General features: G+C 63.4%; 3 protein-coding genes across 3 annotated transcripts; 1 reads left to right on the top strand and 2 right to left on the bottom strand.

The window, feature by feature from the left end:
* Positions 1–222: 222 nt before the first annotated feature.
* Positions 223–11337, top strand: LOC309583953 (sulfotransferase 2B1-like; the record flags this gene model as incomplete). The annotated part of the gene is made up of 7 exons (XM_082299842.1): positions 223–355; positions 1651–1859; positions 3059–3185; positions 4707–4801; positions 7882–8062; positions 9670–9789; positions 11105–11337. 7 exons carry the CDS (start codon positions 223–225, stop codon positions 11335–11337), a joined length of 1098 nt encoding a protein of 365 aa, XP_082155968.1.
* On the bottom strand, positions 11169–16283 carry TNNI3 (troponin I3, cardiac type; the record flags this gene model as incomplete). The annotated part of the gene is made up of 9 exons (XM_082299841.1): positions 11169–11238; positions 11360–11454; positions 11571–11741; positions 12837–12926; positions 13807–13941; positions 14330–14371; positions 15406–15528; positions 15611–15623; positions 16273–16283. 8 exons carry the CDS (start codon positions 16281–16283, stop codon positions 11362–11364), a joined length of 678 nt encoding a protein of 225 aa, XP_082155967.1. The 3' UTR covers positions 11169–11238; positions 11360–11361.
* Positions 16284–18275: 1992 nt separating this feature from the next.
* DNAAF3 (dynein axonemal assembly factor 3) lies at positions 18276–22808 on the bottom strand (the record flags this gene model as incomplete). The annotated part of the gene is made up of 10 exons (XM_082299840.1): positions 18276–18420; positions 18963–19037; positions 20402–20484; positions 20585–20686; positions 20791–20904; positions 21165–21386; positions 21950–22149; positions 22231–22324; positions 22521–22639; positions 22691–22808. 10 exons carry the CDS (start codon positions 22806–22808, stop codon positions 18276–18278), a joined length of 1272 nt encoding a protein of 423 aa, XP_082155966.1.
* Between the last annotated feature and the right edge of the window lie 105 nt (positions 22809–22913).

Genomic DNA, 22913 nt, shown 5'->3' with positions numbered 1-22913 from the left:
GGGGAGATTTTGGAGGGAATTTGGGGTGGATTTTGGGGGGAATTCGGGGAGATTTTGGAGGGAATTTCGGGCGGTTTGGGGGGGGATTCTGGGGTGGTTTTGGCGGAGATTTCGGGCGTTTCTGGGGGGATTTTGGGGGGTTTTGGGGACGAGGCCGCTCCCTCCCCCCAGGTGCCCCCAGGTGCCCCCAGGTGCCCCCCAGGTGCCCCCCAGGTGCCCCCGATGTCGCGCGGGTACTTCCAGCACGGGGGGGTGACGTTCCCGGGGCTCCTTTACTCCCCCCGCGGCCTCGAGGCCGCCCGCGACTTCCCCGTGGAGGACGACGACGTCTTCAACGTCACCTACCAGAAATCGGGTGCGGATTTGGGGCCAAAAACGGCGATTTCGGGAAAAAAAATCCCAAAAATCCGGGCCGAGATCCCGGGATTTTGGGGTGGGTGGGGGGGGGGGGGGACCCCAAAGGGAGCCAAGGATGGGGAGGGGGACCCTGAAATCTGGGGGGGAATGCAGGGATTTTGGGGAGATCCAGGAGATCCTGAGCTGGATCCCGCGGGCTCCAAAGGGGCTCCAAAAAAACCCAAAACGACCCCAAAATGATCCCAGAGAGCCCAAAAAAAAACCCCCAAAAGGACCCCAGAATAAGCCCAGGGACCTCATAGGGAGCCCCAGAATGATCCCAAAAACGGCCCCAGAGACCCCAAAAGGACCGCAAAAAATTCCCCCAAAAAAACCAACAAAAATAAAACCCAAAATGACCCCAAAAAATCCCCCAAAACCCCGAATTCCCGTTTTTAGGGACGGTGTGGATGCTGGAGATCCTGAGCCTGATCCGCCAGGACGGGGACCCCAAAGGGACCCCAAAAATCCGCCAAAAAAACCCTTAAAAAACCAGAAAAAAAAACCTTAAAAAAACCTTTAAAAACCCCAATAAAAGCCCCAAAATTGCCGAAAATTGCGGTTTTTTAGGGACGGTGTGGATGCTGGAGATCCTGAGCCTGATCCGCCAGGACGGGGACCCCAAAGGGACCCCAAAAACTGCAAAGAAAAAACCCTTAAAAAACCAGAAAAAAAAACCTTAAAAAAACCTTTAAAAACCCCAATAAAAGCCCCAAAATTGCCGAAAATTGCGGTTTTTTAGGGACGGTGTGGATGCTGGAGATCCTGAGCCTGATCCGCCAGGACGGGGACCCCAAAGGGACCCCAAAAATCCGCCAAAAAAACCAGAAAAAAACCAGAAAAAAAAACCTTTAAAAAACCTTTAAAAACCCCAATAAAAGCCCCAAAATTGCCGAAAATTGCGGTTTTTTAGGGACGGTGTGGATGCTGGAGATCCTGAGCCTGATCCGCCAGGACGGGGACCCCAAAGGGACCCCAAAAATCCGCCAAAAAAAACCCTTAAAAAAACAGAAAAAAAAACCTTAAAAAAACAAAAAAAAAACCCTTTAAACCGCCCAAAATTGCCGAAAATTGCGGTTTTTTAGGGACGGTGTGGATGCTGGAGATCCTGAGCCTGATCCGCCAGGACGGGGACCCCAAAGCGACCCCAAAAATCCGCCAAAAAAACCCTTAAAAAACCAGAAAAAAAACTTAAAAAAACAAAAAAAAAACCCTTTAAACCGCCCAAAATTGCCGAAAATTGCGGTTTTTTAGGGACGGTGTGGATGCTGGAGATCCTGAGCCTGATCCGCCAGGACGGGGACCCCCAGTGGTGCCGCTCGGTGCCCAACTGGGACCGGGGCCCGTGGCTGGAGACGCTCCTGGGCTACCGGCGGGCGAGGGGCAACGCCCGGCCCCGAATCATCAGCTCGCACCTGCCCGTGCAGATGTTCCCCAGAGCCTTCTTCCGCTCCAAGGCCAAGGTCCGCGGGCATTCTGGGGCAAAAAACGGGGATTTCGGGCAAAAACCGGGGATTTGGGGGAAAAACCGGGGATTTGGGGGGGAAAAAATGGGGATTTGGGGGGGGAAAATGGAGATTTGGGGGGGAAAAATGGGGATTTGGGGGGAAAAATGGGGATTTGGGGGGGAAAAAACGGGGGGTTGGGGGGAAAAACAGGGATTTAGGGGAAAAAACGGGGGGGTTGGGGAAAAAATGAGGATTTTGGGGGGAAAAACAGGGATTTTGGGGGAAAAACGGGGATTTGGGGAAAAAATGAGGATTTTGGGGGGAAAAACAGGGATTTAGGGGAAAAAACGGGGATTTGGGGGAAAAAACCGGGGATTTGGGGGGGAAAAATGGGGATTTGGGGGGAAAAAACGGGGGGTTGGGGGGGAAAAAACGGGGATTTAGGGGGGAAAACGGGGATTTGGGGGAAAAACGGGTATTTGGGGGGAAAAACAGGGATTTAGGGGAAAAACCGGGGGGGTTGGGGAAAAAATGAGGATTTTGGGGGGGAAAAATGGGGATTTGGGGAAAAAACGGGGGGTTGGGGGGAAAAACAGGGATTTAGGCGAAAAAACGGGGATTTGGGGGAAAAAACCGGGGATTTGGGGGGAAAAAATGGGGATTTGGGGGGGAAAAAAACGGGGGGTTGGGGGGAAAAACGGATTTAGGGGAAAAAACGGGGGGGTTGGGGAAAAAATGAGGATTTTGGGGGAAAACGGGGATTTGGGGAAAAAACGGGGATTTGGGGGAAAAAACGGGGGGTTTGGGAAAGAAAACGGGGATTTGGGGGGAAAAAATGGGAATTTTGGGGGAAAGAACGGGGATTTGGTGAAAAAAACGGGGGGGTTGGGAAAGAAAACGGGGGGGGAAATGGGGTTTTTTGGCAAAAAAATGGGGGAATTTGGGGGGGAAAATGGGGATTTAGGGTCAGGAATGGGAGATTTCGGGGAAAAAAAACCCAGGGATTGGGGGAAAAACGGAGATTTGGGGTCAGGAATGCCGGATTTGGGGGCGGGAGTGTCAGACTTGGATGGGATTCGAGCAGATTTTGGGTCAGGAACGTCGGATTTCGATGGGGTTTGGGGCTCAGGAAGGTGGGGGTCGGGTGGGGGTCGGGATTTTTGGGGTTCGGGGGATTTTTGGGGTCCCCCACGGCCGTGCCCCCCCCTCCCCAGGTGATTTACACCGTGCGGGACCCCAAGGACGTCCTGGTGTCCCTCTTCCACTTCGCGCGGATCTTCCGACCCTACAAAGACCCCGGGAGCCTCGAGGAGTTCATGGAGAAATTCCTGGAGGGCGACGGTGCCGAATTCGGGGCGGGTTGGGGATTTGGGGGGGATTTGGGGAGGATTTGGGGAGGATTTGGGGGGGTTTGGGAGGGATTTTGGGGGGATTTTAGGGGGTTTGAGGAGGATTTGAGGGGATTTTGGGGGGGTTGGGAGGGATTTTGGGGGGATTTAGGGGGGTTTGAGGAGGATTTGAGGGGATTTTGGGGGGTTTGGGAGGGATTTTGGGGGGATTTAGGGGGGTTGAGGAGGATTTGGGGGGCTTTGGGGGGGATTTGGGGAGGTTTTATCGGGAATTTCCGCGATTTCGAAGGTTTTGCTGGATTTTGGGGAGGATTTGGGGGGATTTTGAGGGCGATTTGGGGTCAGAAGTTCAGAGTTTGGGAAGCTGGGGTGGTTATTCGGGGGATTTGGGGGGGGGTTGGGGGGATTTAAGGGGTTTGGGAGGGATTTGGGGGGATTTAGGGGGGATTGAGGAGGATTTGAGGGGATTTGGGGGGGGTTGGGAGGGATTTTGGGGGGATTTTAGGGGGGTTTGGGAGGGATTTTGGGGGGATTTTAGGGGGGTTGAGAAGGATTTGAGGGGATTTTGGGGGGTTTGGGAGGGATTTTGGGGGGATTTAGGGGGGTTGAGGAGGATTTGGGGGGCTTTGGGGGGGATTTGGGGAGGTTTTATCGGGAATTTCCGCGATTTCGAAGGTTTTGCTGGATTTTGGGGAGGATTTGGGGAGATTTTGAGGGCGATTTGGGGTCAGAAGTTCAGAGTTTGGGAAGCTGGGGTGGTTATTCGGGGGATTTGGGGGGGGGGTTGAGGGGATTTAAGGGGTTTGGGAGGGATTTGGGGGGATTTAGGGGGGATTGAGGAGGATTTGGGGGGATTTAGGGGGGTTCGGGAGGGATTTTGGGGGGATTTAGGGGGGTTGAGGAGGATTTGAGGGGATTTTGGGGGGTTTGGGAGGGATTTTGGGGGGATTTTAGGGGGTTTGAGGAGGATTTGAGGGGATTTAGGGGGGTTGGGAGGGATTTTGGGGGGATTTAGGGGGGTTGAGGAGGATTTGAGGGGATTTAGGGGGGTTGGGAGGGATTTTGGGGGGATTTTAGGGGGTTTGAGGAGGATTTGGGGGGCTTTGGGGGGGATTTGGGGAGGTTTTATCGGGAATTTCCGCGATTTCGAAGGTTTTGCTGGATTTTGGGGAGGATTTGGGGGGATTTTGAGGGCGATTTGGGGTCAGAAGTTCAGAGTTTGGGAAGCTGGGGTGGTTATTCGGGGGATTTGGGGGGGGGTTGAGGGGATTTAAGGGGTTTGGGAGGGATTTGGGGGGATTTAGGGGGGATTGAGGAGGATTTGGGGGGATTTAGGGGGGTTCGGGAGGGATTTTGGGGGCATTCAGGGAGATTTTTGGGTGGTCTCGGGTGGGTTTGGGGTCGGAAATTGGGGATTTGGGGGCATCTGAAGGGATTTTGGGGCCGGGATTTGGGGTTTCGGGCCCCTGCGGTGCCCCCAGCGCTGTCCCCAGCGATGTCCCCGTGTCCCCAGTGCCCTTCGGGTCCTGGTTCCAGCACGTCCGGGGGTGGCTCCAGCTCCGGGGCCGTGAGAATTTCTTCTGGATCAGCTACGAGGAGCTGCAGCAGGTGGGGTCACCTGGGGGTCACCCTGGGGTCACCCTGGGGTCACCTGTGCCACCCTCGGGTCACCTCGGTGTCCCCCAGGGTCACCCCGGTGTCCCCAAATCTCCTGTGTGTTCCTGAGTGTCCCCTTGGTGTCCCCCAAATGTCCCTGAGTGTCCCCTCGGTGTCCCCTCGATGTCCCCTTGGCTCCCTGAGTGTCCCTGAGTGTCCCCTCGGTCTCCCCTTGGTGTCCCCTCGGTGTCCCCCAAATGTCCCCTTGGTGTCCCCGAGTGTCCCCTGAGCATCCTCTGAGCATCCCCTGAGCATCCCCTCGGGTCCCCTCGATGTCCCCTGAGCATCCCCTGAGTGTCCCCTGAGTGTCCCCTTGGTGTCCCCGAGTGTCCCCTGAGCATCCTCTGAGCATCCCCTGAGCATCCCCTGAGTGTCCTCTCATGTCCCTGAGCATCCCCTGAGTGTCCCCTCGATGTCCCCTGAGTGTCCCTGATGTCCCTGAGCATCCCCTGAGTGTCCCCTCAGTGTCCCGAGTGTCCCCTCATGTCCCTCTCGTGTCCCCTGGCTGTCCCCTCATGTCCCCTGAGTGTCCCCTGAGTGTCCCCTGAGTGTCCCCTCATGTCCCCTGAGCATCCCCTGGCTGTCCCCTCGATGTCCCCTGAGTGTCCCTGATGTCCCTGAGCATCCCCTGAGTGTCCCCTCGATGTCCCCTGGGTGTCCCTGAGTGTCCCCTCATGTCCTTGAGCATCCCCGAGTGTCCCCTCAGTGTCCCGAGTGTCCCCTCATGTCCCTCTCGTGTCCCCTGGCTGTCCCCTCATGTCCCCTGGCTGTCCCCTCGATGTCCCCTGAGCATCCCCTGAGTGTCCCCTCGGTGTCCCCTCGATGTCCCCTTGGCTCCCTGAGTGTCCCTGAGTGTCCCCTCGGTGTCCCCTCGGTGTCCCCCAAATGTCCCCTTGGGTCCCGAGTGTCCCTGAGCATCCCCTCGTGTCCCCTCGATGTCCTCTCGGTGTCCCCCTCATGTCCCTCTCATGTCCCCTGAGTGTCCCTGATGTCCCCTGAGCGTCCTCTCGGTGTCCCCTTGGTGTCCCCTGAGTGTCCTCTCATGTCCTTGAGCATCCCCTGAGTGTCCCCTGAGCATCCCCTCATGTCCCCTGGGTGTCCCTGAGTGTCCCCTCATGTCCTTGAGCATCCCCTCGATGTCCCCTCAGTGTCCCGAGTGTCCCCTCGATGTCCCCTCAGTGTCCCGAGTGTCCTCTCATGTCCCTCTCGTGTCCCCTGGCTGTCCCCTCATGTCCCCTGAGTGTCCCCTGAGTGTCCCCTCGATGTCCCCTGAGTGTCCCCTGAGTGTCCCTGATGTCCCTGAGCATCCCCTGAGTGTCCCCTCATGTCCCGAGTGTCCCCTCATGTCCCCTGAGCATCCCCTGAGTGTCCCCTCGATGTCCCCTGAGTGTCCCCTGAGTGTCCCCTCGATGTCCCCTGGGTGTCCTTGAGTGTCCCTGATGTCCCTGAGCATCCCCGAGTGTCCCCTGAGTGTCCCGAGTGTCCCCTCATGTCCCCTGGCTGTCCCCTCGATGTCCCCTGAGCATCCCCTGAGTGTCCCCTCAGTGTCCCGAGTGTCCCCTCAATGTCCCCTCAGTGTCCCGAGTGTCCCCTCATGTCCCTCTCGTGTCCCCTGGCTGTCCCCTCGATGTCCCCTGAGTGTCCCCTGAGTGTCCCTGAGCATCCCCTGAGTGTCCCCTTGGTGTCCCGAGTGTCCTCTCATGTCCCTCTTGTGTCCCCTGAGTGTCCCCTCGATGTCCCCTGGGTGTCCCTGAGTGTCCCCTCATGTCCTTGAGCATCCCCGAGTGTCCCCTGGGTGTCCCGAGTGTCCCCTCATGTCCCTCTCGTGTCCCCTGGGTGTCCCCTCATGTCCCCTGGGTGTCCTTGAGTGTCCCCTCGATGTCCCCTGAGTGTCCCCTGAGCATCCCCTCATGTCCCTGAGCATCCCCTGAGTGTCCCCTCGGTGTCCCCTCGATGTCCCCTTGGCTCCCTGAGTGTCCCTGAGTGTCCCCTCGGTCTCCCCTCGGTGTCCCCCAAATGTCCCCTTGGTGTCCCCGAGTGTCCCCTGAGCATCCTCTGAGCATCCCCTGAGTGTCCCCTGAGCATCCCCTGAGTGACCCCTCGGGTCCCGAGTGTCCCTGAGCATCCCCTCGTGTCCCCTCGATGTCCTCTCGGTGTCCCCCTCATGTCCCTCTCATGTCCCCTGAGTGTCCCTGATGTCCCCTGAGCGTCCTCTCGGTGTCCCCTTGGTGTCCCCTGAGTGTCCTCTCATGTCCTTGAGCATCCCCTGAGTGTCCCCTGAGCATCCCCTCATGTCCCCTGGGTGTCCCTGAGTGTCCCCTCATGTCCCCCTCGTGTCCCCTGGCTGTCCCCTCATGTCCCCTGAGTGTCCCCTGGCTGTCCCCTCGATGTCCCCTGAGTGTCCCCTGAGTGTCCCTGATGTCCCTGAGCATCCCCTGAGTGTCCCCTCAGTGTCCCGAGTGTCCCCTGAGTGTCCTCTCATGTCCTTGAGCATCCCCTGAGTGTCCCCTCGATGTCCCCTGGGTGTCCCTGAGTGTCCCCTCATGTCCTTGAGCATCCCCGAGTGTCCCCTGAGTGTCCCGAGTGTCCCCTCATGTCCCCTGGCTGTCCCCTCGATGTCCCCTGAGCATCCCCTGAGTGTCCCCTCAGTGTCCCGAGTGTCCCCTCATGTCCCTCTCGTGTCCCCTGGCTGTCCCCTCGATGTCCCCTGAGTGTCCCTGATGTCCCTGAGCATCCCCTGAGTGTCCCCTCGATGTCCCCTGGGTGTCCCTGAGTGTCCCTGATGTCCCTGAGCATCCCCTGAGTGTCCCCTCAGTGTCCCAAGTGTCCCCTCGATGTCCCCTCAGTGTCCTGAGTGTCCTCTCATGTCCCTCTCATGTCCCCTGGCTGTCCCCTCATGTCCCCTGAGTGTCCCCTCGATGTCCCCTGGGTGTCCCTGAGTGTCCCCTCATGTCCCTGAGCATCCCCCGAGTGTCCCCTCAGTGTCCCGAGTGTCCCCTGAGCATCCCCTGGCTGTCCCCTCGTGTCCCCAGGACCTGCGTGGCAGCGTCCAGCGCCTCTGTGCCTTCCTGGGGCGCCGCCTGAGCGCGGCCGCGCTGGACGCCGTGGTGGCCAACGCGTCCTTCGTCACCATGAGCCACAACCCCATGAGCAACTTCAGCCGCAGCCCCCAGTTCATCCTGGACCGGCGGCGTGGGCCCTTCCTGCGCAAGGGTGGGCACCGGGGCGGGCACCGCGGCGGGGATGGCAGCGGGGACAGCTGGGGGGCTTGGGGACATCTGGGGGTGTTGGGGACAGCGGGGACATTTGGGGGTGTTGGGGACATCTGGGGGTGTTGGGGACATCTGGGGGTGCTGGGGACAGCGGGGACATTTGGGACATTTGGGGGATTGGGAGCATTTGGGGGCATTTGGGACATTTGAGGGTGTTGGGGACATTTGGGGACATTTGGGGACATTTGGGACATTTGGGGGTGTTGGGAGCATTTGGGGACATTTGGGACATTTGGGGGTGTTGGGAGCATTTGGGGGCATTTGGGACATTTGGGGGTGTTGGGGACATTTGGGGACATTTGGGGACATTTGGGGACATTTGGGGGTGTTGGGAGCATTTGGGACATTTGGGGGTGTTGGGGGCATTTGGGACATTTGGGGGTGTTGGGGACATTTGGGGACATTTGGGGACATTTGGGGGTGTTGGGGACATTTGGGGGTGCTGGGGACTTTGGGGATATTTGGGGGATTGGGAGCATTTGGGACATCTGGGGGTGTTGGGGGCATTTGGGGGTGTTGGGGACATTTGGGGACATTTGGGGACATTTGGGGGTGTTGGGGGCATTTGGGGGTGTTGGGGACATTTGGGGACATTTGGGGGTGTTGGGAGCATTTGGGGACATTTGGGGACATTTGGGGGTGTTGGGGGCATTTGGGACATTTGGGGACATTTGGGGGTGTTGGGAGCATTTGGGACATTTGGGGGTGTTGGGGACATTTGGGACATTTGAGGACATTTGGGGACATTTGGGGACATTTGGGGACATTTGGGGGTGTTGGGGACATTTGGGGGTGTTGGGAGCATTTGGGACATTTGGGGACATTTGGGGGTGTTGGGGGCATTTGGGGGTGTTGGGGACATTTGGGACATTTGGGGGTGTTGGGGACATTTGGGGACATTTGGGACATTTGGGGGTGTTGGGGACATTTGGGGGATTGGGGACATTTGGGGGTATTTGGGGACATTTGGGACATTTGGGACATTTGGGGGTGTTGGGTGCATTTGGGGCATTTGGGGACATTTGGGGATAATTTGGGACATTTGAGGTATTTGGGGACTTTGGGGGAATTTGGGACATTGGGGAGATTTGGGGGTGTTGGGGACATTGGGAACATTTGGGAACGTTTGGGGACATTGGGAATATCCAGGGGATTTGGGGACATCGGGGACATCTGGGATAACTGGGGGATTTGGGGACATTTGGGGACATTTGGGGACACTGGGGGTGTTGGGGATATTTGGCATATTTGGGGATATTTTGGGGATTTGGGACATTTGGGGACACCGGGGCCGTATTTCGGGGAATTCAGGGGCTCCCTCCTGGTTTTGGGGATGGTTCCAGGGATGGAATTTGGGGATTTTTTGTGGGATTTTGGCACTTCCTGAAAGGTTTGGTTGTGGAGTTGTTTTTTTTGGGGGGGGGCTTTGTGGCTCCTTCCCAGCTCTGGGGATGAGAATTTTTTTTTGGGGGGGGTGGGAGTTTTTGGGGAGTGGGATTTCAGAGGGGTCGGAGCCCCGATTTTTCCCGTTTTTCGCCGTTCCCGCAGGGATTTCGGGGGACTGGCGGAACCACCTGAGCCCGGAGCAGAGCCGGCGCTTCGACCTCGTGTACCGGGAGCGAATGGCGGGGCTGGGGGTCTCCTTCCCCTGGGACCCCCCCCCCGAGGGCGAGACCCCCCCCAAATCCCCTCGGGATCCCCCCCCGGAGGGCAGCACGGGCGGGGAGCCCCCAGAAGAAGGGGAGACCCCCCCCGAAATGGCTCAGGACCCCCCAAAAACCCCTCAGGACCCCCCAAAAACCCCTCAGGAACCCCCAGAAATGGCTCAGGATGCCCCAAAAACCCCTCAGGACCCCCCAAAAACCCCTCAGGAACCCCCAGAAATGGCTCAGGATGCCCCAAAAACCCCCCAGGACCCCCCAGAAATGGCTCAGGATGCCCCAAAAACCCCCCAGGACCCCCCAGAAATGGCTCAGGATGCCCCAAAAACCCCTCAGGACCCCCCAAAAACCCCTCAGGAACCCCCAGAAATGGCTCAGGACCCCCCAAAAACCCCCCAGGACCCCCCCCAAATGGCTCAGGACCCTCCCAAAACCCCCCAGGACCCCCCAGAAATGGCTCAGGACCCCCCAGAAATTGCTCAGGACCCCCCCAAAACCCCTCAGGACCCCCCTGGAGCCCCCTCTCCATGACCCCTCCAGCTTGGATGTCCCCAAGATCCCCCCAGGACCCCCCCAAAAGGGGAGGAGACCCCCAGAGACCCTCCCAGGAACCCCCAAATTTGCCCAGGACCTCTCGGAGACCCCCTAAAAGCCCCCCAAGACCCCCTCCCCAATTTGGGGGTCCCCACATCTTCCCCCCAGTGCCTTCAGGGGCCTCCCAAAGGCGGGACCCCTCCCCAAATTGGGCTAATTAATAAAGACCAATCAATGGTGCCGTTAATTGATGCCGAAGGGGGGGTTTATTTGGGGAGGGGGTTTATCTGGGGAGGGGTCGTGCCGGTGCTGCTGGTGATGGTGAAGGGGGAGCTGCAGGGGGGCTCCTCCTGTGAGAAATTTGGGGAATTTGGGGAGGGGTCCATGGGGATTTTTGGGGGGGAAATACCGAGATTTTTTAGGAGGAATCCCAGGAGTGTTTGGGGGGAAATCTCAGGTTTTTTGGGGAGGAGTCCCAGAGGTTTTTTGGGGAGGGGTTTCGGGGATTTTTGGGGGGGGCTCTTGAGGGTTTTTGGGGAGGGGTCTCGGGGATTTTTGGAAGGAATCCCGGGGTTTTTTTGGGGAGGCGTCCTGGGGATTTTGGGGGCAATCACAGGGGTTTTGTGGGGAGGGGTCTTGGGGATTTTGGGGAGGGGTCCCGAGGCGGGAAACGTGAGGGGAGAAAAGGGCCTTGGCCAAATCCCCGTGGGGTCCCTCCCCAAATTGGGTTAATTAACAAACACCAAACGATGACTCCGTTAATTGATGCTGAAGGTGGGGTTTATTAGGGGAGGGGGTTTATCTGGGGAGGGGTCGTGCCAGTGCGGATGGTGATGGTGAAGATGATGAAGGTGATGATGAAGGTGATGATGAAGGTGATGATGAAGGTGATGATGAAGGTGATGATGCTGAGGGGCTCCTCCTGCAGGAAATGGGGGAGATTTGGGGGGAATCTCCCACCCCCCCCAGGTTTGGGGAGGGATCCTGGGTTTTTGGGGAGGGGGTCCCAGGATTTTGGTAGGGGGGGGGTGTGGGGGTCTCACCCTCAGGCCGCTGCCCCCTCGAACTTCTTCTTGCGGCCCTCCATGCCGCTCATGGCGTCCACGTTCTTGCGCCAGTCGCCGACCTCACGGCTCTCCTGGGACATGTCCCCCGTGTCCCCGAGGTCCCCACGAAACGCCCCCAAACCAGCCCAAAAGCACCCCAGAAACACTGGCGGGTCCCCGAGGCGCTGTGTCCCCGAGCTGCCCTCACCTTCTCGGCGTCGTCCTTGCGCACCTGGCGCAGCCCGGCCCTCAGGTCCGTCCCCACGCGGGACTTGGTCCCCAGCAGCGCCGCCATCATCGCGTCAGCCGAGAGCCGCACCCGCCGCAGGTTGGGCCGCACGAAGCGACCCGCGGCCACCCGGCGGCGCAGCTCCTCCAGCTGCGGGGACACGGGGGACAGGGGGGGACAGGGGGACAGGGGGACAGAGAGGGACAGGGGGGACAGAAGGGGACAGAGAGGGACAGGGGGACAGAGAGGGACAGGGGGACAGAGAGGGACAGGGGGGACAGGGGGGGACGGGGGACAGAGAAGGGACAGGGGGACAGAGGGGGGACAGGGGGGACAGAGAGGGACAGGGGGGACACGGGGACAGAGGGGACAGAGGGGACAGAGGGGAACAGGGGGGACAGAGAAGGGACAGAGAAGGGACAGAGAAGGGACAGAGAAGGACAGAGAGGGACAGAGAGGGACAGGGGACAGGGGGGACAGGGGGACAGAGGGGACAGAGAGGGACAGAGAGGGACAGAGAGGGGACAGAGGGGACGGGGGGACACGGGGACACGGGGGGACACGGGGACAGAGGGGGACAGAGAGGGGACAGGGGGGACAGGGGGGACAGAGAGGGACAGAGGGGACACGGGGGGACAGAGAGGGACAGGGGGGACAGAGGGGACAGAGAGGGACGGGGGGGACAGGGGGGACACGGGGGGGACAGGGGGGACAGAGGGGACAGAGGGGACAGAGGGGGACAGGGGACGGGGGGACAGGGGGACAGAGGGGGGACAGAGGGGACACGGGGACACGGGGGGACAGAGAGGGACAGGGGGGGACAGAGAGGGACAGGGGGGGACAGAGGGGACACGGGGGGACAGAGAAGGGACAGGGGGGGACAGGGGGGGACAGGGGGACAGAGGGGGGACACGGGGGACAGGGGGGGGACGGGGGGGGACAGAGAAGGGACAGAGGAGGGGACAGGGGGGACAGGGGACAGAGAGGGACAGAGAGGGACAGAGAGGGACAGAGGGGACAGGGGGACAGGGGGGACAGAGGGGGGACAGAGGGGGGACAGAGGGGACAGAGAAGGGACAGGGGAGACAGAGGGGACAGAGGGGACAGAGGGGACAGAGGGGGGACAGAGGGGGCGATCGGGGCTGTCCCCGTGTCCTCATGCCCAGCACTGTCCCCGTGTCCCCATGCCCAGCACTGTCCCCACGCCCTCCCGGCGCTGTCCCGGTGCTGTCCCCGTGTCCCCACCTCGGTGACGTTCTTGCTGACCCGTGTCCCCATGTCGTAGCGCTCCTCGTCCACGCGCCACACGCGGGCGTGCAGCTGCCGGCACAGCTCCTGGGGACAGCGGGGGGACAGCGAGGGGACAGCGAGGGGACAGCGGGGGGACAATGAGGGGACAGTGAGGGGACAGTGAGGTCACCAGAGCCGCCGGGACACCCCAATGGCCCCCTGGTGTCCCCAATGTCCCCCCAACGTCCCCCAACATCCCCCAGTGTCCCCAGTGTCCCCCCAATGTCCCCCCGATGTCCCCGATGTCCCCAATGTCCCCAATGTCCCCCCGATGTCCTCAACGCCCCCTCAATGCCCCCCCAATGTCCCGAATGCCCCCCCAATGTCCCCCAATGTCCCCCTGATGTCCCCCTGATGTCCCCAACGCCCCCTCGATGCCCCCCCAATGTCCCCCCAATGCCCCCCGATGTCCCCCCAATGTCCCCCCAATGTCCCCCCAATGTTCCCCGATGTCCCCAACGCCCCCTCAATGCCCCCTCGATGTTCCCCCAATGTCCCCCCAATGCTCCCCCAATGTCCCCAATGTCCCCCCGATGTCCCCAATGTCCCCAACGCCCCCTCAATGCCCCCTCAATGTCCCCCCAATGTCCCCCAATGTCCCCCCGATGTCCCCCCGATGCCCCCCCAATGCCCCCCAGTGTCCCCAATGTCCCCCCAATGTCCCCCCAATGCCCCCCAGTGTCCCCAACGTCCCCCCAGTGTCCCCAATGTCCCCCCAATGTCCCCCCAATGTCCCCCCAATGTCCCCCCAATGTCCCTCCAATGTCCCCCCAATGTCCCCAATGCCCCCCCAATGTCCCCGATGTCCCCAATGTCCCCCCAATGTCCCCCCAATGTCCCCCGATGTCCCCAATGCCCCCCAATGTCCCCCCAATGTCCCCCCAATGTCCCCAATGTCCCCCCAATGTCCCCAATGTCCCCTCACCTGCAGCTCGGCCACCCCCAGCCCCTCCAGGGCCACCAGGGGGGGGCACAGCTCCCCCAGCACCCGAATTTTCTCGGCCGCCCTCTCCTGCTCCTCCCTCTCCAGCTCCCGCTTCGCCCTCTGCAGCAGCAGCGTCTGCGGGGAACGGGGGGGAGACCCCCCCCAAAAAAAAAAAAAATTTGGGGACCCCCCCACCACGCCAGAAAATATTTGGGACCCCCCCCCCCCCCCCCCAAAACCATCAAGGGATGGCCCCCAAAATTTGGGGAGAAAGCCCTCGGATTTAGGCGGTCAGGAGTTGGGGTTTTCTCTGGTGGGGGGAAATTTGGGGATCCCCCACCAAAAATTTGGGGATCCCCCCCCCCCGTTCCCAAAAATCAGGGGATTCCCCCCCAAAATTCAGGGATGCCCCCAAATGTTAGGGACCCCCCCCCCCCCAGAGACCCCGAAATTTGGGGATCCCCCCAAAAATGCGGGGTCCTCTCCCCGAAAATTTGGGGACCCCCAGGGACCCCCCCCTCACCTTCAGCTGGAGCTTCCGGGAGGCCGAAATTTTGGATTTTCTCTGGGGGGGGGAAATGGGGGGTCAGAATTTGGGGGGGATTTTGGGTGGGAATTGAGGGATTTTGGGGTTTTTTGGGGTGTTTCCTCGGGGTTTTTTGGGGGGTGGATTTTGGGTGGGAATTGAGGGATTTTGGGGTTTTTTTGGGGGGTGGATTTTGGGTGGGAATTGAGGGATTTTGGGGTTTTTTTGGGGGGTGGATTTTGGGTGGGAATTGAGGGATTTGGGGGAGTTTGAGGGTTTTTTTGGGGTGTTTTCTCAGGTTTTTTTGGGGTGTGGATTTTGGGTGGGAGTTGAGGGATTTTGGGGGTTTTTTGGGTGTTTCCTCGGGGTTTTTGGGGGGAGATCTTGGGGTGGGGGTTTGGGGTGGATTTTGGGTGGGAATTGAGGGATTTTGGGCAGTTTGGGGTTTTTTTGGGGGGCTGGATTTTGGGTGGGAATTGAGGGATTTTGGGGTTTTTTGGGGGCTGGATTTTGGGTGGGAATTGAGGGATTTTGGGGTTTTTTGGGGTGTTTCCTCGGGGTTTTTGGGCGGGATCTTGGGGTGGGGGTTTGGGGTGGATTTTGGGTGGGAATTGAGGGATTTTGGGGCAGTTTGGGTTTTTTTGGGGGGGTGGATTTTGGGTGGGAATTGAGGGATTTGGTGCAGTTTGGGTTTTTTTTGGGGGGGTGGATTTTGGGTGGGAGTTGAGGGATTTTGGGGTTTTTTGGGGTGTTTCCTCGGGGTTTTTGGGGGGAGATCTTGGGGTGGGGGTTTGAGGTGGATTTTGGGTGGGAACTGAGGGATTTTGGGCAATTTGGGATTTTTTTGGGGTGTTTTCTCAGGTTTTTTGTGGGGGATCTTGGGGTGGATTTTGGGTAGGAATCGAGGGATTCGGGGGTCTGGAGGTTTGGAGTATTTTGGGTTTTTTTGGGGTTTTTTTTGGGCTCTTTGGGATTTATTGAGGGGGGGGGGGGAGGGTTCCTGGGGGGTTTTGGGGGTGGTTTTTGGGGTATTTTGAGGGTGTTTTGGGGCTTTCGGGGCCCCCCGTGCCCACCTTGGCGTGCGGCTCCACGGCGTAGCCCCGGTAATTGGCCGAGGACTTGCGGCGGAGGGGGGGGGGCTGCGGGGGGGGGGCCGGGGGGGCCTCCCCCTCCCCCTCCTCCTCCTCCGGGGGTCGCTGCATCACGGGGGGGGAGGGGTTAAAGTGGGGAGGGTCCCCAAACGTTGAGGGGGGAGGGGAATTTGGGGAGGGGTCTCACCGGAGTGTCCTCCCTGGAGGGGGGGGGGAGAGAGAGAGAGAAGGGTTAGAGACCCCAAAAATGGGTGGGAGACCCCCAAAATGGGGTGGGAGACCCCCAAAACCGGGATTAGAGACTCCAAAAGGGGGTGGGAGACCCCCAAAATGGATGGGAGACCCCAAAAGGGGGTTGGAGACCCCAAAAATGGGTGGGAGACCCCAAAAACGGGGTTAGAGACTCCAAAAGGGGGTGGGAGACCCCAAAAATGGGTGGGAGACCCCAAAATGGGGTGGGAGACCCCCCAAAAATGGGGTGGGAGACCCCCCCAAAAATGGGGTGGGAGACTCCAAATATGGGGTGAGAGACCCCAAAAACGGGGTGGGAGACCCTCAAATAGGGGGGGAGACCCCAAAAATGGGTGGGAGACCCCCCAAAAATGGGTGAGAGACCCCAAAAACGGGGTGGGAGACCCCCCCAAAATGGCGTGGGAGACCCCAAAAATGGGATTGGAAACCCCAAAAACGGGATTAGAGACCCCCAAAATGGGGTGGGAGACCCCCCCAAAACCACCCGAGCCCCAAAATCCCTCAATTTCCACTCAAATTGGGCCGAGACCCCCCCCCGAATTCGGGCTGAGACGCCCCCAACGCCCCCTCCCCACCCCCCCGGCGACCCCCACTCACTCCTCGGCCATCCGGGCGCTGCTGGAAAACACGGGGGGGTCACGGGGGGGTCACGGGGGGGTCACGGGACCCCCCCCAAAATTCCAACCCCCCCCCTCCCACCCCAAACCTGCCCCTATTTGGGGCCGGCGCTGATAAGGGAGGGGGAGGAGGGCTAAAAATAGCCCCTTATCAGAGCCGCCCCTCCCCCTCCCCCCCACAGCTCCCCAAGGGCAGCCAGGACACGGAGACCCCTCCCCAAAATCCCCAAAATCCCCGAAACCACCCCAAAAAGCCGGGGACCCCGCCAGGAGCCTGAGACCCCCCCCCCCACATCACCCCTCCCACCCCCAAACCCCCCCAAATCCCCCCTAAAACCCCCTGGGACCCCCCAAAGCCACCCCAAACACCCCCGGGGACACCCCCAGGACCCTGAGACCCCCCCCCCAAAACCCGGGGACCCTCCCAGGACCCCTCGGGACCCCCCCCCAGGACTCTGAGACCCCTCCCCAAAATTCCCCCCAAACCCCTCGGGACCCTGAGACCCTCCCCCAAATCACCCCCAAACCTCCCTGGGACCCCTCCCACACACCCCAGGACCCCCAAAATTCCCCCCAAACCTCCCCAGGACCCCCGGAGCCGCCCCCTCCCCCAAAATGAACCCCCCCCCCCCCCGGTACCTGCGGGAGCGGAGCCGTGGGAAAGCGGCGGCGCTTTATGAATGGGAGGGGGCGGGGCCTCAGGGGGGCGGGGCCTCGGGGGGGCGCGGTTATGAATGGGAGGGGGCGGGGCTTAAAAGGGGGCTTGGGGAGGGAATTTGAGGGGATTTTGGGGGTCCCGGGGGGATTTGAGGGTCCCGGGGGGGAGATTTGGGGGTCCCGAGGGGATTTTGGGGGTCCTGGGGGGATTTAAGGGTCTCGGGGGGGAGATTTGGGGGTCATGGGGGATTTTGGGGGTCCTGGGGGGGGATTTGGGGGTCCCGAGGGGATTTTGGGGGTCCCGGGGGGGGATTTGAGGGTCCCGGGGGGGGGAATTGGGGGTCATGGGGGATTTTGGGGGTCCCGGGGGGGGATTTGGGGGTCCCGGGGGGATTTTGAGGGTCCCGGGGGGAATTGGGGGGTCCTGGGGGATTTTGGGGGTCCCTGGGGGGGGGATTTGGGTGTCCTGGGGGAAATTTGGGGGTCCTGGTGGGGGATTTGGGGGTCCCAGGGGGGGAATTGGGGGTCCTGGGGGGGGGATTTGGGGGTCCTGGGGGATTTTGGGGGTTCGGGGGGGGGATTTGGGGGTCCTGGGGGATTTTGGGGGTCCCGGGAGGGGATTTGGGGGTCATGGGGGATTTTGAGGGTCCCGGGGGGAATTGGGGGGTCCTGGGGGATTTTGGGGGTCCCTGGGGGGGGGATTTGGGGGTCCTGGGGGAAATTTGGGGGTCCTGGTGGGGGTTTTGGGGGTCCCGGGGGGGAATTGGGGGTCCTGGGGGGGGAATTGGGGGTCCCGGGAGGGGATTTGGGGGTCCCGGGGGATTTTGGGGGTCCCGGGGGGATTTTGAGGGTCCTGTGGGGAACTGGGGGGTCCTGGGGGATTTTGGGGGTCCCGGGGGGGGATTTGAGGGTCCTGGGGGGGGGATTTTGGGGGTCCCGGGGGGGGATTTGAGGGTCCTGAGGGATTTTGGGGGTCCCTGGGGGGGGGATTTGGGGGTCCTGGGGGAAATTTGGGGGTCCTGGTGGGGGATTTGGGGGTCCCAGGGGGGGAATTGGGGGTCCTGGTGGGGGATTTGGGGGTCCCAGGGGGGGAATTGGGGGTCCTGGGGGGGGATTTGGGGGTCCTGGGGGATTTTGGGGAGGATTTGAGGGGGGTCTCAAGGACTGGTGGGACAATTTGGAGATGATCTGAGGGGGGGATTTGGGGAGGGGTCTCAGGCACTGAAAGGATAATTTGGGTCGGGGGTCTCAGGCACTGACGGGGCTGTTTTTTTTGGGGGGGGGGGTCTCTCAGTGCCCGAGAGGGGGCCAATTTGGGGAGGGGTCTCAGGGCGGGGGGGCCTTGCGGAAGCGCGCGTGGGCGGGGGGCTCGCCGGGCCCCCCCCAGGGCTCGAAGCCCCCCCCCCGCGCCAGCGCCGCCGCCCGCGCCCGCAGCGCCTCGAGCTGGGGGGGCCGCAGGGGGGGCACGAACCTGGGGAGGGGGCGCGGGTCAGGGGGGATTTGGGGGATTTGGGGAATTTGGGGAGGGGGCGCGGGTCAGGGGGGATTTGGGGGATTTGGGGGATTTGGGGAGGGGGCGCGGGTCAGGGGGGATTTGGGGGATTTGGGGAGGGGGCGCGGGTCAGGGGGGATTTGGGGGATTTGGGGCATTTGGGGGATTTGGGGGATTTGGGGAGGGGGCGCGGGTCAGGGGGGGATTTGGGGGGATTTGGGGGATTTGGGGGATTTGGGGAGGGGGCGCGAGTCAGGGGGGATTTGGGGGATTTGGGGAGGGGGCGCGGGTCAGGGGGGATTTGGGGGATTTGGGGCATTTGGGGGATTTGGGGGATTTGGGGAGGGGGCGCGGGTCAGGGGGGGATTTGGGGGGATTTGGGGGATTTGGGGGATTTGGGGAGGGGGCGCGAGTCAGGGGGGATTTGGGGGATTTGGGGGATTTGGGGATTTGGGGAGGGGGCGCGGGTCAGGGGGGATTTGGGGGATTTGGGGAATTTGGGGAGGGGGCGCGGGACCCACGTGGGCAGCTCCAGCAGCAGCGCGGCCCCCGGCGCCGCCAGCGCCCCCAGCTCGGGGCCGAGCGCGGGGAGGGACCTGGGGAGGGGGCCCGGAGAGACCCCAGACTCAATTCGGGACCCCCGGCGGCTGAGGGAGAGACCCCCAAACCCCCATCGGAATCCCCAGGACCCCCAAAACCCCCCCAAAACCCCTCCAGGACTCCCCAAATCCCCCCCCAGACCCCCCCGAATCCCCCCAGGGACCCCCAAAACCCCCCCACATCCCCCCAGGGACCCCCAAAATGCCCCCAAAACCCCTCCAGGACTCCCCAAATCCCCCCCAGACCCCCCCGAATCCCCCCAGGACCCCCCAGACCCCCCCAAACCCCTCCAGGACTCCCCAAATCCCCCCCAGACCCCCCCAGGACACCCAAAATCCCTCCAATCCCCCCCCCCCATCCCCCCAGGACCCCCCAAATCCCCCCAAACCCGTCCACATCCCCCCAGGGCCTCCCAAAATCTCCCCAAAACCCCTCCAAACCCCTCCAGAACCTCCAAAACCCCCCCCCCCAAACCCCCCCACATCTCCCCAGGACCCCCCCAGATCCCCCCGGATCCCCCCAGAAGCCCCAAAACCCCCCCACATCCCCCCAGGACCCCTCCAGGACTCCCCAAATCCCCCCGGGATCCCCAAATCCCCCCCAGATCCCCCCCCCCGGGACCCCCGCCCACCTCCAGCCCAGCACCAGCAGCCGGCAGAGCCCCCCGAGGCGGGCGGGGGTCGCGGGGGGGCCCCCCAAGGGCAGGAACCGGACCCGGAGCGGGAGCGGAGCCAGGGACCCTGCGGGGGGAGGGGCACGGGGGGGTCAGGGGAGGATTTGGGGGGTCCCGGGGGGGGTCAGGGAAGGATTTGGGGGGTCCCGGGGGGGTCAGGGGAGGATTTGGGGGGTCCCGGGGGGGTCCCGGGGGGTCAGGGGAGGATTTGGGGGGTCCCGGGGGGGGTCAGGGGTGTATTTGGGGGGTCCCGGGGGGTCCCGGGGAGGATTTGGGGTGTCCCGGAGGGGGTCAGGGGAGGATTTGGGGGGTCCCGGGGGGGTCCCGGGGGGTCAGGGAAGGATTTGGGGGGTCCCGGGGGGGGTCAGGGGAGGATTTGGGGGGTCCCGGGGGGGTCCCGGGGGGTCAGGGAAGGATTTGGGGGGGTCAGGGATGGATTTGGGGGGTCCCGGGGGGTCCCGGGGAGGATTTGGGGTGTCCCGGGGGGGGTCAGGGGAGGATTTGGGGGGTCCCGGGGGGGGTCAGGGAAGGATTTGGGGGGTCCCGGGGGGTCCCGGGGGGGGGACACAGGGGGGACGCTCACCCAGCGGGCTGGAATCGTCGCCGGGGGGGGGGTCCCGCTCCTCGGGGGGGGGGTCCCGGTCCCCGGGGGGGTCCCCGGGGGTGTCCTCGGGGGTGTCCCCGTGCCCGGGGGGGTCCCCGGGGGGGTCCCCGGTGAGCAGCTCGTGCAGCAGCGCGGTGACAACAGCCAGGGACCGCTCGGTGGCCGTCTGGGGGGGGGGGGGCACCGGGGGGGGGTCCCGTGAGAGACCCCGACCCCTCCCCTCAAAGCTCCCCGACCCCTCCCCCCCCCCCCCCCCCCCCCAGCACCTTCGGGGGGCTCCGGAGCTCGCCGGGGTCGAGGCCGAAGCTGAGGAAGGGTCCGGTCACGGTGTCCCCCCAGTAAGCGGGGGGTGACACGGACTGTCCGTCCTGGGGGGGGCACAGAGTGACCAGAGGAGTGACCAGAGTGACCAGAGTGACCAGAGGAGTGACCAGAGTGACCGCTGACCCTCCCCGCCGCGCCCCCCACTCACGGCTCGGGGCCGGGGGTCGCTCAGCAGGGTGGGGTTGGGGGTCGCGCCCCCTCCCCCGAAGGCGTCGCCGCTCTCGCGCCAGCGCCCGAACTCGGCCGGGGACACCGAGGTGGCCTTGGGGACACGGCGGGGGGGTCACGGAGCCAGCCGGGATCCCGGAACCCCCCCCCGGGATGTCCCCAGGGCTTCCCCGGTGTCCCCCCCCAGAGCCCTCCGGTATCGGCCGGGATCCCCCACAATGTTCCCGGTGCCACCCCGGTGCCCCTGTTACCCCCCCGGTGTCCCCCCCCCGGTGTCCCCGTTCCCCCCCGGTGCCCCTGTTACCCCCCCGGTGTCCCCCCGGTGTCCCCGTTCCCCCCCGGTGCCCCTGTTACCCCCCGTGGCTGCAGCGCCATCCGCAGCTCCCAATCCGCCACGGCCGCCCGGGACTCGTAACGGGGCCCGAGACGCCGCCGCAGCCGCCGGTCCCAACCCGGGGGTCCCGGGGGTCCCGGGGGTTCCGGGGGTCCCGGTTCTGCCTCCGGTACCGACGCCGGGCCCGGCACCGCCCGCTCCCAGCGCCGCAGAACCGCCTCCAACGCGTCCCGGTCCCGGCACTGCGGGAGGAGCGGCCCGGTACCGGACAGCACCGGTGTCCCCAGGACCGGACAGTACCGGTGTCCCCAGGACCGGACAGCCCCAGTGTCCAGGCACCCGGTACCGCCCAGCCCCGCTGCCCCCGGTGTCCGCAGGACCCCTCCCAGTCCCGGTACCGGACAGTACCGGTGTCCCCCGTGTCCCCAGGACCGGACACCCCCGGTACCGCCCAGCCCCAGTGTCCAGGCACCCGGTACCGGACAGCCCCGGTGTCCCCAGGATCCCTCCCAGCCCCGGTACCGGACAGTACCGGTGTCCCCGGTGTCCCCAGGACCCCTCCCAGCCCCAGGACCGGACATCCCCGGTGTCCCCAGGACCCCTCCCGGCCCCGGTACCGGACAGCCCCGGTGTCCAGGCACCCGGTACCGGACAGCCCCGGTGTCCCCAGGACCCCTCCCAGCCCCGGTACCGGACAGTACCGGTGTCCCCGGTGTCCCCAGGACCCCTCCCAGCCCCAGGACCGGACATCCCCGGTGTCCAGGCACCCGGTACCGCCCAGCCCCGGTGTCCAGGCACCCGGTACCGCCCAGCCCCGGTGTCCAGGCACCCGGTTCGGCGCAGCCCCGGTTCGGACCTTCATGAGCCCCAGCTCGGCGGGCCCGTCCCGGTGCCGGTCGGTGCTGACCCAGCGGCGGAGGCGCCCCGCGGCCCCGCGCAGCAGCGCGGCCGTGCCGGGCCGGAGGCTCCCGGAGCCCAGCAGCTCCAGGATGGCGGCGGCGCGGGCTGCGGACACCGGGGGACACCGGAGGGGTCAGCGGGGGTCACCGGAAGGGTCAGCGGGGGTCACCGGGGCGCTCCCGGTACCTGCGGGCCTGGGGCGGTCCGGGGCTTCCAGCGCCAGCAGGAGGAAGAGGAGCTGGCGGGCCACGGGCTCGGGGCTCTGCTCGGCCACGAACAGCTGGGGAGCACCGGGAGATTCCCGGTAACACCGGGAGATTCCCGGTAACACCGGGAGACACCCGGGAACCCCCACACGGCACCTTCCCCCCGTGCCCCGCGAACCTCCGGGGACCGCGATACCGCGACATCGCCCCCTCCCCGCGCCCGGTGTCCCCTCCCGGTGTCCCCTCCCGGTGTCCCCTCCCGGTCCCTACGGTGATGTTGCGGGGGGGTCCCCGGCGGGCCCGGGCCGCCGTCATCAGCAGGTGCCGGCCCTCGGCCGCCCCCACCAGCAGCACCGAGGCCTCCGCCGCGGGGTCCGGGTCCGGGGGGACTGCGGGGAACGTGAGGGGAGCGCGGTCACCGGGAGTACCGGGAATGGTACCGGGCACCGGGACGGGGTCCGGGGGCGCTGCGGGCTCACGGTGCAGGCGGAGATCGATGGCCGGGGACAGCCCCCACCAGCACACGGTGCCCACGGCCTCCTCCAGCGCGGCCGCCATGGCGGAGCCCTCACGGACCGCCGGTAACCGCCGGTAACGCCCGGTAACCAATCAGGAGCGAGAACGGCGCCGGTGAGCCGCGCGCGGGCCAATAGGAAGCGAGAA

The sequence above is a fragment of the Coloeus monedula genome, assembly GCF_965178545.1.
Source record: "Coloeus monedula genome assembly, chromosome: 34".
NCBI classification, from domain to species: domain Eukaryota; kingdom Metazoa; phylum Chordata; class Aves; order Passeriformes; family Corvidae; genus Coloeus; species Coloeus monedula.
The sequence above is the reverse complement of the archived record's forward strand: the minus strand, read 5'-3'. Positions and strand labels throughout refer to the sequence as shown.